Source organism: Gekko japonicus, unplaced genomic scaffold (genome assembly GCF_001447785.1).
Source record: "Gekko japonicus isolate JY-2015 unplaced genomic scaffold, Gekko_japonicus_V1.1 scaffold702, whole genome shotgun sequence".
In the NCBI taxonomy this organism is placed as follows: Eukaryota; Metazoa; Chordata; class Lepidosauria; order Squamata; family Gekkonidae; genus Gekko; species Gekko japonicus.
The window spans coordinates 51,524-63,236 of NW_015175377.1; the positions used below are offsets into that span (position 1 = coordinate 51,524).

The 11,713-nt window shown below is 45.1% G+C and overlaps 1 protein-coding gene across 1 annotated transcript; it reads left to right on the top strand.

Moving 5' to 3' along the window:
* The first annotated feature begins 2,369 nt into the window (after positions 1-2,369).
* On the top strand, positions 2,370-10,799 carry SSR3 (signal sequence receptor, gamma (translocon-associated protein gamma)). The gene is made up of 5 exons (XM_015425545.1): positions 2,370-2,639; positions 5,386-5,512; positions 7,355-7,453; positions 8,533-8,664; positions 10,338-10,799. The coding sequence occupies exons 1-5, from the start codon at positions 2,480-2,482 to the stop codon at positions 10,402-10,404; spliced, it is 585 nt and encodes a 194-aa protein (XP_015281031.1). The 5' UTR covers positions 2,370-2,479; the 3' UTR covers positions 10,405-10,799.
* Positions 10,800-11,713: the final 914 nt, after the last annotated feature.

Consider the following 11,713-nt stretch of genomic DNA (forward strand, 5'->3'; position numbering starts at 1 on the left):
GTTTGGCCACTACATTCAGTATAAGGCAGCTACATATACACTAAACAATGTTCCATCTAATTTTTTTCCCTACTGAGCAGAGCAGTTCACATCCTGAGGAGACTATAACTGCTGTAATCTCAAAATGGGCAATGGGCAGTGCAAGACCCTGTGCGGCTCCAGATCGCTGCTGAGTGGGGCTACCTGTGTTCATGAGCGGCCACTCGCATGCACAGCTTAGAGGGAACACCGATTCTCTCTAAAGGATTTTTTTTAACGGAAACAAATATTTAAAACCAGGAACAAAATGAATGTGTTGGTTTTTATGTACTGTTCAGCCCAACAGTAAAGATCCTATTCCTGAGCTCTGTTCTTAGTACCTGCATCGGCTGGTATAACACAGATGGGTTAGCACAGATGAGTTTTTCAGCGGTGGCACCTCACCGTTGGGATTCTCTGCCTCTTGAGTTCTGTACAGTCTTTTTGGCACTAGGCTAAATTCTTGCTTATTACCTAGACTTTAAATCTTAAGCTGTTTTTGTGATCTCCTTCTGTCCCAAACACTGTTTCACGGATATTCTTTTAGGCTGCTCAATGCCATTTTATGTTTTAATATTGATAATTCCTATGTTTTTATTGTATTGCTTTTACAGTGTACTTCCTCAAGTTCCAGAAGGCAGCATATACATTTCCTAAATGAAAACAAAACCAAACAAAAACCAAACACAGGAGTAAACAGAAGCACAACTGTTGGGAGAAATTAACAAATTGTATTCCAACATGTATTGGCAAAAAGCCTAATTGTGCAGTAAGGTCCTTAGGTTGGATTTACACAATTGGGTCCCCCCCCATAACAGGGTTTTTTTTGTTTTTGTTTGTTTGCTTTTAGTAAAATGCATGCAGACTGTTAGTCCACCAACTAAATTCAGCTGGATGCACACCACGTGTGCACTGAATCTGTACCGGGGTTCCCAAAGTGGTGCCCACAAAGTGTTTTTAGAAAGTTGGTGGGGCCAGGTAGGGCTTTTTGAGTTTTTGATGCTTATGGCATAATGCAGACAGCAGCTGAGTGAAAATATTTTGGGACTTGGTTCTGACTAAATCTGACAGGGCTTCACAGCTAAAATACTTAACATGGAAACTTCTGTTGAAGTCCTCAGACCTTCCCAACCTGAATGTATTTTTACAATTTAGGTAGAAGTTGGTAACATCACTACATCAAATTCTGTTCACTTTTCCAAAACCATTTAAGTTCCTATCAACATCTGGCCAGAATCTCTACATGTGCCAGGAGCTCTCACCAGCCCTTCACCACCAGGAAGTCATTGTTATAAGTAATAGGGTTAGGTCACATGAAGACAGAGAATGCCAGACATCTATATTTTGTGTGTAGGGAAAATATTTTTATTTTTAGAAATATATTCATCTTAAAAGACAATATATTACTTTTAAGATGTCTGAAATGTTGAATCAAAGTGATGATGCAGAACTGCAACATTAACCAATATTACTAAACATATTAAGCTAAGGTAACACCTGCCCCATGATAGGAACCCACTGTCTTTATTGAGGCCTTAATAAGCTCCGGTCAAGCTTCCCATTTCCTAATTACTGAACTAGAATTCATCAGGAAGCTTGACGCCATTTCACTGGGTCTCAGTATAAAGACTGAGAGAACAAGGGTCGTCCCTCCCCCGCTGGAATGAGCCCAATGGCCAGTGTTGCACTATGCTGCCTGACATACCTTTCAAAAGAGCACTAGAAACTATGGTGGTGGTGGGAGATGACTGGGATATTCTGGGATAAATTACCCCTTCCCAATAAAGAACAACAGACCACCCCGCCATTCCTATTGCACACGCCTCTGGAACACTGCCCTATATATTGATCTCACTGGGACTTACTCCTGAGGAAACAAGCGCGAAGACCAGGCTGGAGAGCACAAACCGATTCCTAAGCAGCCATAACAAATATTAAGACTAAAAAGCAAACAGCCACATTCTTGCCTAGTGATCGTCACTAATTCAACCAGGCGGAACTTCGAACTCATGACCAAAACACGCCTTCGCTCTGTGCCCCGCTTCTCCGACGCCACTTCCACACCCCTCAACCCGCGTCTGCTCGATAAGTGCCGCCCCTTCCCTTCCCTTCCTTCTCATCCTACGACACGTCAGCGAAGGTTTGCTGACCCGGAAGTTATATTTTCCGCTGAAGCGTTTCTTGCCTTTCAGGGCTTTTATAAAAGCCACTTTTTTTTGAAAAAATCTCACAATAATAAATCCGACATTCTAAAATCCATTCTGCCCATAGAAAAAAAGGGGGAGGGAAGGCGTGTCGAGACATCGGAAGGACTCGTAGATCGAGTCGCCGGAAGTCCTGTCTTTATGGTTTGTGCTGCGTGTACACTGGCTGGCTTGTACGGAAGCCGCGCGGGGTCAGCGTGTGTCTTTCTTTCCGCCCGCTGGGTCAGTGTGGAAAGCAGCAGCTACAGGAGACGGCGATGGCTCCCAAGGGCGGCGGCGGCGGCGGCAGCGGCGGCGGCGGGGCTCGGCAGCAGTCTGAGGAGGAGCTGCTCTTGCAAGACTTTAGCCGCAATCTCTCGGCCAAGTCTTCGGCGCTGTTTTTCGGCAACGCCTTCATCGTATCTGCTATTCCCATTTGTGAGTAGGCAGGGGGAGCAGGCACGGCTGGGCAGGGCAAGAAGAATGAATGGGAGAAGCTTGGTCACCTGTCACCCTCTCCCTTTTTTGGGGGGGGGGCTGTTTGGTACGGCTTTGCTCAGCAGTAGAGCGCTTGCTTGGCATATTTAGACAGCAAGCCTAAAGAGGTCTACTCAGAATCCTATTCAGGATATTCAGTGGGGCTTACTTCCTGTAAAGTGTTCGTAGGATTGCACTGTAAAGATCCCAGCTTTAATCCTAGCGTTGCCAGCCTCCAGATGGGGCCAGGAGATCTCTAGACAAACAGAGATCAGTTCCTCGGGAGGAAATGACTGCTTTGGAGGGTAGACTCTATGGCACTGTGCCCCGCTGTGGTCCCTCCGCAAACTGTGCCCTCTCCAGGCTCCATCTCCCAAATCTCCAGGAATTTTCTAACCCAGTGTTGGCAACCCTGTTCAGTCCCCAGCATCGCCTTTTTATAAGCCCTGGTAATAGGTGATGCCGAAGAGCTGACCAAGAAATTTGCAGAGGCCCACAGTACATCTCACTTTCATAAGTTTTGTGAGGATTGCAGGATCCCATTTGTATGTTGTGCTACTTAGGGCTATTTATTTTTACATAATTTATGCTTTGCCTTTCTTACCAATGGTGACCCAAAGTGTCTTAAATTCTTCTTTCCTTAATTTGATTGTCACACCTACCTTGTGAGGTAGGTTAGATTGAGAGAACGTTACTGAGCCGAGGTTGCACAGCAAGCTTTCATGGCAGAGTGGGGATTTGAATCTGGGTCTCTCAGAAAGTAGCCCAGAACTCTTAACCACTACACCAGATTGGTTGTCCCTAGATCTAATAGAAGATCAAATATTGCATATATAATCTGGCATCCCTTTCTGTTCAGAGGTCTCCATGTCTCACATGGAGATAGGATGTCTTTCTCTAACCAGCTAGTTTCTGAGGATAGCCAGGCCTGCAGTAAAACATTTCAGTTCCGGTCTAGCCGGTCTAGACAGATTCTGTCTCAAGTGTTTGCAGCAGAGAGCTTTTCCAGTCCCTTTCTCTGAGATAGTCTGTGCCAAGGGTTGGTCCTGCAACCAAATATGCACAGAATATGCACTCTTGTTTTGAAATACAGGCCAACCTGCATGTGTCTGTGTTAGAGTAACTTAGGGGGAAATGGGCATAAGTGGGAAAGGAGTGTGTGCTTTCTGGAAAAGCAGAAATGGTGTGTTCTGGCTCAGTTCTGTTGAAGCTGGCCATGGTGTTTTTTGTTGTTGAAGTTTTTGTATAAACTAATACAATAAAATTTTGCAAGTGGCAAAAATGTTGTTCTGGTATAACTTTAGAAGAAGAGAAGAGATTGGATTTATACCCCACCCTTCACTACCTGAAGGAGTCACAGAGCGGCTTACAAACTCCTTTCCCTTTCCCTTCCCCTGCCCACAACAGACACCCTGTGAGGTAGGTGGGGCTGAGAGAGCTCTGACAGAAACGGCTCTTTTTCAAGAACAGCTGTGCCAGAACTATGGCTTGCCCAAGGTCATCCAGCTGGTGCAAGTGGAGGCGTTGGGAATCAAACCCCATTCTCCCAGTTTAGAGTCCGCACACTTAACCACTACACCAAACTGACTCTTACCACTTTAGTGGTGTTTAAAGGCAGAACAAAAAGAAGGAAAATGAATTCTTTAATACACCACTAGATGGCATTACTATTCCTTTGCTGTGTATTACCATGCTAGTTGATTGTGGTTTAAGTTTCTTTTAAAAAAGTCAAAATCAGCTGTGTGCATTATGTATATCCATGGTAATTTAGAAAATTGAAACATACACAGCTAGTTTTCATGGAATCAGATCACTGGGAACCCTTGGGAGCCATGTAGTTCAGGATTGTCTATCGTGGTAGGCAGTGGCTCTCCATACACAGAGAACAGTCTTTTCTGGGACCTGAGGTCTGTGGAAATGGCAGGGACTGGACAGCGGCCATGCAATGCCAGTTTCAAATCACCATGCTGCTGTGGAAGCCTGCTGGGTGACCTGGGGCCACTCAGACACTCTCAGCCTAACCTACCTCGCAGGGTGGTTGTGAGAAAATAGAGAATGGCCGTATGAAGTATGTCACTCTGAATTCCTCGAAGGCAGTATGAAATAAAAATGTACTAAATAAATAATAAAACTGCTGTTAGTTAATTGTGTTAAGAGGCTGTTCATTATGACTTTGGATGCATTGTTTGATTTTATATAAGGGTTTAAAATGGTGGTGTAAGGTTCCCAAGGGAACCATTTTAGGATGGAAGCCTGGTGTGTCTGTAGCCAATGCATATGTAGATAATGAAACAAGCAAATCTATCCATGAGTTCATCTAATCACAAAGGTGGTTCTTTTCACCCGCTGTCACTTTTATAATTACAGATTTGCTGTCTGAGCTGGATTGGCAGTTCATACACTCCTTACAGAGATTAAACCTGTTTTGACATTTTGGAAGCAGCCCACAGAAGAACAAAATTGTGCCATACTTTGTGACGAACATTGCATTACATTACTTCTTAAGTCTTTAAAAAAACACTCATTTTTTTCAAATCTTGTTGATGCCCAGGACCGTAGGAGCCTGTATATGTTAGAGTATATAACTACTGAATGTGTTATTTCTATGGAAAGTTGGGAAAACTCACTGAAAGATGTCTGATTTTGCTAACCTTTCTGGCATTGAATTAATAGGAAATGGTAATGTTTTGTATTTTTTTCTCCATAGGGTTGTACTGGCGGATATGGCATATGGACCTTGTTCAGTCTGCAGTCCTATACAGTGTGATGACCCTTGTCAGTACATATCTGGTTGCTTTTGCCTACAAGAACGTAAAGTTTGTTCTTAAGCACAAGTAAGCAGTTAGATAATTGGTTCACTTTTCTTTAGCCCTCGGGGCAGGCAATAATCCTGTTCCTGTAAAATTTACTAAAATGCAAAAAGGGAGGCACTCCTGTGGTAATCATCTTGGTGCTTCAGGAAGGCCTTCTATGGAGACTTCCGGTTGATGGCGGCGCGCTAGCAGACTCACCTCCCGGACCTCCTGGGGGTGAAGCTGTGCTCCAGCTCAAGAAGGGGGTGAGCAGGCTCGTTAACCCCCCCAGGGACCCGGCAAAGGGACCCTGGCCATGGAACTTATAAGAGGTTGCCTCTTCAATGGCGGAATGCCAGAGAATTGAGGTGCCTCTTCGTTCCGACGGTTCTCCGTGCTGAGAGACCGAATAGACTTATGTGACGCCGACCGGGGCAAGCGTAGGAGATCGAGCATCAGAAATGAAGCCGAAAGCGAGGTCGGAAGACCAATTATGAATGTGAGTCAGTTTTAAAGCATCTGTAAAGGAAAAAGATAGCTTCCCACCCCACCCCACTGAACGGGAAAAAGGCGAGCGGGGGAGGGACGCCTCCCATGTGCATGAACTTTTGAGATTTTGAGGGGGGGAGTGGAAGAAAACGCGAAGGAAACTCTAGAAGTACTTACCAAAGCGAGTTCAAGCGTTCAAGCACACATTCAGAGACTTTAAAAAAAATTGCGAAAGTAAACAAACGATAAAGATGGCGGGGAAGAAGGACAAATAATTTTTTTTGAAACCGAAAGGGACTGAGAGCCCGAAACCGGAAGTTACCAGTGAGTTGGCTAAGACCATAGCAGAATCCTGCACCCCCTGCTGGAACAGCTGAATAACTTCAAGGAATAAATGTCAACAATGACACAATGTATCACCTCTCAGCAAAATCAGATAAATGAGACTTTGCAAATGATGAAACAAAATACTGAGAAGGTGAATGAAATGGATGCAACGACCCAAAAGGTGAAGAAAAAAGTGCAAAAGCTGGAAAGGAAACAAATAATTGTCGTAAGATTCTCGAAAAGGCATGTGAGGGACACAATCCTGAAAGCAGTTTCTGGAATATCCCTGAAAGTGGGAGAGAATGCCATTAAGAGTTTTAAAAGACATTCCATTTGAAATAAGACAACGGAGAAAGAAGTATAAAGATCTCGTGCTTTTTCTTCAGACAAATTCAATTGGATATAAATGCCTAATTCCAGAAGGCGTCACCTTCAAAATCAAGGATAAAAAAGAAAAGATTGACTCTGTTCTGAAAGCTCGGGAATTTCTAAGGGTCCAGTTGGGAAGGCTAGAGGATGGGAAAAAAAGAAGGGGACAGTAAGTCTAGTGGCGAGCTGGACTCGGGTTCTTCTGGAGAGGACTCTCTGGCAGAGCAAGGGGCTGCAGCCCCAAAAAGTCCTTACAAGTTGCGGAAGGGATGGGGAAAGGAGAAGAGAAGGCTGAAGGACTCTGATTTGTGCCTTTGAGAACTTTGAAATGGGATGATTGGGGGGTACTGTTCTTAGACAGTTAAGTTTAAGATTTAAAGAAATAGGGTAAAAAGTACTACAAATGTTTGACTCAGTTTATAATGACCTAAAAGAAGGGAAGACTTGATGTAACTAAGCTATTGATGATCTCCTCTCTTGGGTTTTTAGGTAGTAGTGGGTTTCTTTACTTTATCCTGTAAATGTAGTTCCCTTCCCTTTTTTCTGTGTTAGTTTTGTAGTTGTATAAAAAATAATTAAAAATCCCCTCTGGGGGCTTAAAAATAAATAAATAAAGGAAGGCCTTCTATGGAAACAGCTGCAGCCCTGGAAGCTGGTTATTTCCCCTAAAATGTGGCATGTAAATTCCTTCCTTTGCAGAGTCGCTCAGAAGAGGGAAGATGCCGTTTCCAAGGAAGTCACTCGCAAGCTGTCTGAGGCAGACAACAGGAAGATGTCACGTAAGGAGAAAGATGAGAGGTAACGTCCTGGGCCGGTCTCTCGGGGGATCTAAACGCCATCCCTCTCTTCAGGAGGGTTTTGTGTTGGCTGGCAGCTGGTTTGATTCCCACCCTCTTGTGCTTACCTGGCTTTGCGGGGTTCTGTTGCCTCCGTCCAGCAGTGTTTTCAGTGTCACTTGGGCCTTAATTTGAGCTGCAACCTCTTTCCTCTGAAAGCAGTACTTGCGTAGGCTTGTCGCTCATCCCCCATTTTGTGAATGTTGCTGCATTAGGAGTACATTTCTTGAAGCGATTGTTGTTTCAAAAGAGTTTCTCAGCAGCACACTTGCTAATCCCTGCTGACTTGTGGGCAGTCATCACCCCCTGGAAGCTAAGCTTCTCATTCTTCATGAATGTCTGCAGTTGCGAGCGCAAAGCTTCGTCTTGCTTTATTAAAACCGGGGTTTGTGCCCCTTTGAGAGATGATAATGGACCTAACAGTGCAAAACAGAACCCTCGGAAGAGTGGCGCAGTCTGTCTACTTTGGGGAACCCAGCTCTGCTGCCAGTCAGCTTTCAGTAAATAACAGCTGGTAAAAATCCCGGGCTACGTGAGTTTGTTTCCTTGACCCATGTAAGTGCAAGTTCGGTGACTAGTAATGGTGCCATCCTAAGCAGAGTTTACCCTCTTAGAAGGATATAGCTCTGCTTGGATTTATTTATTTGGAAGATTTATCTTGCCCACCTTTCTCCTGTACAGTTCAGGAGCCAAGGTGGGGACGGTGCTCTAACAGGGCTATCCTGTGCAGAGCTGCTCCAGCCTAAGGCCATTGAGACCAGTAGGCTTACACTGGAGTAACTCTGCATAGGAGGGCACTGTTGCAGGCTTTTGCTTGTTCTCTCAGAGCAAAGCCTGGAATCGCCTGTTTTGTTTTTTGTTGCTGAACTGGCTGCACAGAAAATCCAATTTAAGTGTATTAAACTTTGCTCATCAGGGATATGTATCTGTATCTTTTTAATTTGGGTGGGAATGGGAAACGATTCCCGCCGGCAAAGAATTGGTGTGCACCTCATTTGTTATTAGCCTGGAAAGGGTTGAAGATGCCTCTTCTGTTTGCAGAATTTTGTGGAAGAAGAACGAAGTGGCAGATTATGAAGCAACCACGTTCTCCATCTTCTACAACAATACTCTCTTTCTGGTCTTCATTGTCATCGCCTCATTCTTTGTGCTGAAGAACTTCAATCCCACCGTGTATCCTTTCTCCCCCCAGATGTGCAGAGGACTCTTAGGATGGGTTACATAAGCCTCGCATGTGGCCTGTTTAGATTCTTGTAATGGACAGAACTGCAGGGCCCGTAACCCTTATAGTACCAGCACAGGTTGACTCAGGCAGCTCCAGGAACAAACAAGTTGTCCTTGTCACTGTAATTATGCAAAATTGGCACTGCGAGGCCTTGGCCAGTGAGCCGAGCTACCTCCTACAGGGAAAAGCAGAAGCAAAGAGCTCTTCAATCCACCGTTCATCCATCTCATGACTAAGAATAATAGGAATAGGTTCCTAGTTCTCACATTTCTGGTCTTATTTTCCCAGAAGTATTTTTTTTCCTGATAAACTGCATCCTATTTCAGCTGCTGCGGCTATGTAGTTTCCCAGAAATGCCTTCTGCCTTTGTACAGCCTGCGGTAGTCTCCTAAAGGATGGGGTCTGGGCTGACTGGAGCTGTTGGGAGGAAGGAGCCAAATAGAAGCAGAGCAGGCATCAAGAATGGGGCCTTAGTGGCACCTGGGAAATGTGGACAGGAGTGGACCAGTAAAGCTTCTTACCTAAATTAGAAGCTGGGCACTGAATTACAACTTGCTGTTGAGGGGGGTTATCACATGGGAACGTGGACCCCCCCCAAAATACCTTAAATAAAATATTTTAAAGTTAAGCCATTGAAGTTGATGGGTACAGAAGGGTGTAACTGAAGTTAGAGATTGCCCCGTCCAATTCGTTTCCCCAGTTATAGAATGAAACTGCATCCATAGGGTGAGTGAATTTCGTATGCGAGTGATCGCTCAAATGTTCCTGTTTTGGAGCAGATCTTTCATGAAGATCCCTGTATAACAGGTCTAGAGCTGCTGCAAGAAATGAGTGAAGCCTGGGCACAGCAGCTGCCTTTTTGAGGCTCGGTTGCTTAACCACCCCACCACCCCCACCTTTGCATGATGACACAGCTGCTCTGGGCTGGGGTCTGTTTACCAGAATGTGCAGGTATGCACACACATAAAAACCTCATTCCGGGTGCAGCTTAACGTGGCACTTTTTGGTTCCTGTCAGCCTGTTTTCATCGGTAAGGGAGGCTGTTCGGTGGGTCCCCCAGCAGGGAGAGCCTGCCTTTCAGCTGCAGAGGTGCATTGCTTAATTGGGCCTGTAGGACTGGGCTGTTGGGTGCTGGAGAGCAGCTAATTTTACAGCTGGGCCAGTGAAGGAGACGGCAGGGTGGGTGGCCCATCTTCTCAAAACGAGTGTGTCGGTCAGTCCCTCTGCTTCACTTCCCTCTTCGTTCGTATAGTGGCCTGGATGCAACAGCAGATTTTTGTAGATGGGATTTCTGTTCATAGAATGGGACTTTCCTGCCTCCTGCCTCCAGTCCAAAATGACCTGTGAAGCACTGCATTTGGAGGGTGGAAGATCCCCAGGAAAAGCATAAGGAGTCAAAGGAAAGGGGAACCAATGAGAATGCTCTCCCACCCCAGACGTGACAACTCGTGGTGGATCCAAGCTGTACTGTCTTACAGAGACTGGCTTTGGTTCTGGGGCTGCCAATTACGGGGCCACCTTCTAAGGGTATAGCAATCCCAATAGGTGGTGAGTGTGGGCCAATATTCTTTTCCCTTTCGGTGTCTGGGGTTTTTCATCCTTGACATGCCTCCCCCTCCAGAAATTACATTCTCTCCATCAGCGCTTCGTCCGGACTGATCGCTCTGCTCTCTACTGGCTCCAAGTAGATGGAGGAGTCTGGGTGGGTGGATCCGATCCACTCCCACAAAGGCATAAAAAATAAGGTGGTGTTGGCCTTTGCACAGCTTGAAAAGTTGAGAAATTAGTTTCGTTTTTTAAACATGGATATGGAAGGAAATGTATGTTCTGTTTTCTTGATGAAACAGATGCTACAAAAATGACTATACCAGATATTGTAAAAAGCTTTTGATAGTTAACATTTCTGCGGTATCCCAAGAATATCAAGTGACTGTCACAAGACCTGCACCTGGAGTTCTGCAAGAGGAATATTTGTAAGAAATATTTTGTTACCTTTCAGTAAAAGGAACCTTGTTTTGCCGTAAGGAGTGACCATACCTCTTGAATGTTTTGTAACCATGTTTGAATAAAAGCATTTCAAGAATGTGTCGCCTGTTAAGCTTTTCCACGTATAGATAGTGGCACATATCCTACCATGAATGAATGTGCTGTTTAGTCACAAGTGACTAATGGGGACCTCAAATATGGGGTGTTCAAGGCGAGAGATGAGCAGAGGTGGTTTGCCACTGACTTCCTCTGCATAAAGGTAAAGGTTCCCTTGCTCGAAAGCCAGTCGAATCCGACTCTAGGGTTGCGGTGCTCCAGCGCTGTCCGAAGACATTTCCGTGGTCATGTGGCCGGCATGACTAAACACCAAGGTGCACGGAACGCTGTTACCTTCCCACTGAAGTGGTACCTATTTATCTACTTGCAATTTCTTGCTTTCGAACTGCTAGATTGGCAGGAGCTGGGGCCAGAGACGGGAGCTCACTCCGTCATGTGGCACACTCGGGTCTCGAACTGCTGAACTACCGACCTTCCACAGCTGAACTACCGACCTTCCACAGCGTCTTAACCACTTGAGCCACCGCAGCTCTGCATAGCAACCCATTTTTCTTGGCCTCCCATCCAGATACAGACCATGGCCAATCTTCCTTAGTTTAGCAGGTGTCTACTATCTCCCCCTCCCCCCCCCCCCCCCCCAATTTTCCTGGGAAGCTGTCTTAGAACACAACGTTTGTTATTGGAAACAAACCCCTTTCAAATGAAAACTTTAAGGAAAAGAGAAGTTGTATTTTTCCTGTGTTGCATACTTCAGCTGGCAGTATGTTAATAGCCACTGGTAAAATGCTGTCTGCTGGATATCTCATTATGAGGCTTTTAAAAAAATTGTTTTTAGCAACCAATTACTAGGTTGCTTGTTTTCTTTTGCAGCATGCATTTTGCATAACATGATTTCCTCCACTGGGAGAAAAAGGCAAATGAATTTATTTAGCATCTAGTGAATCATAAGACACA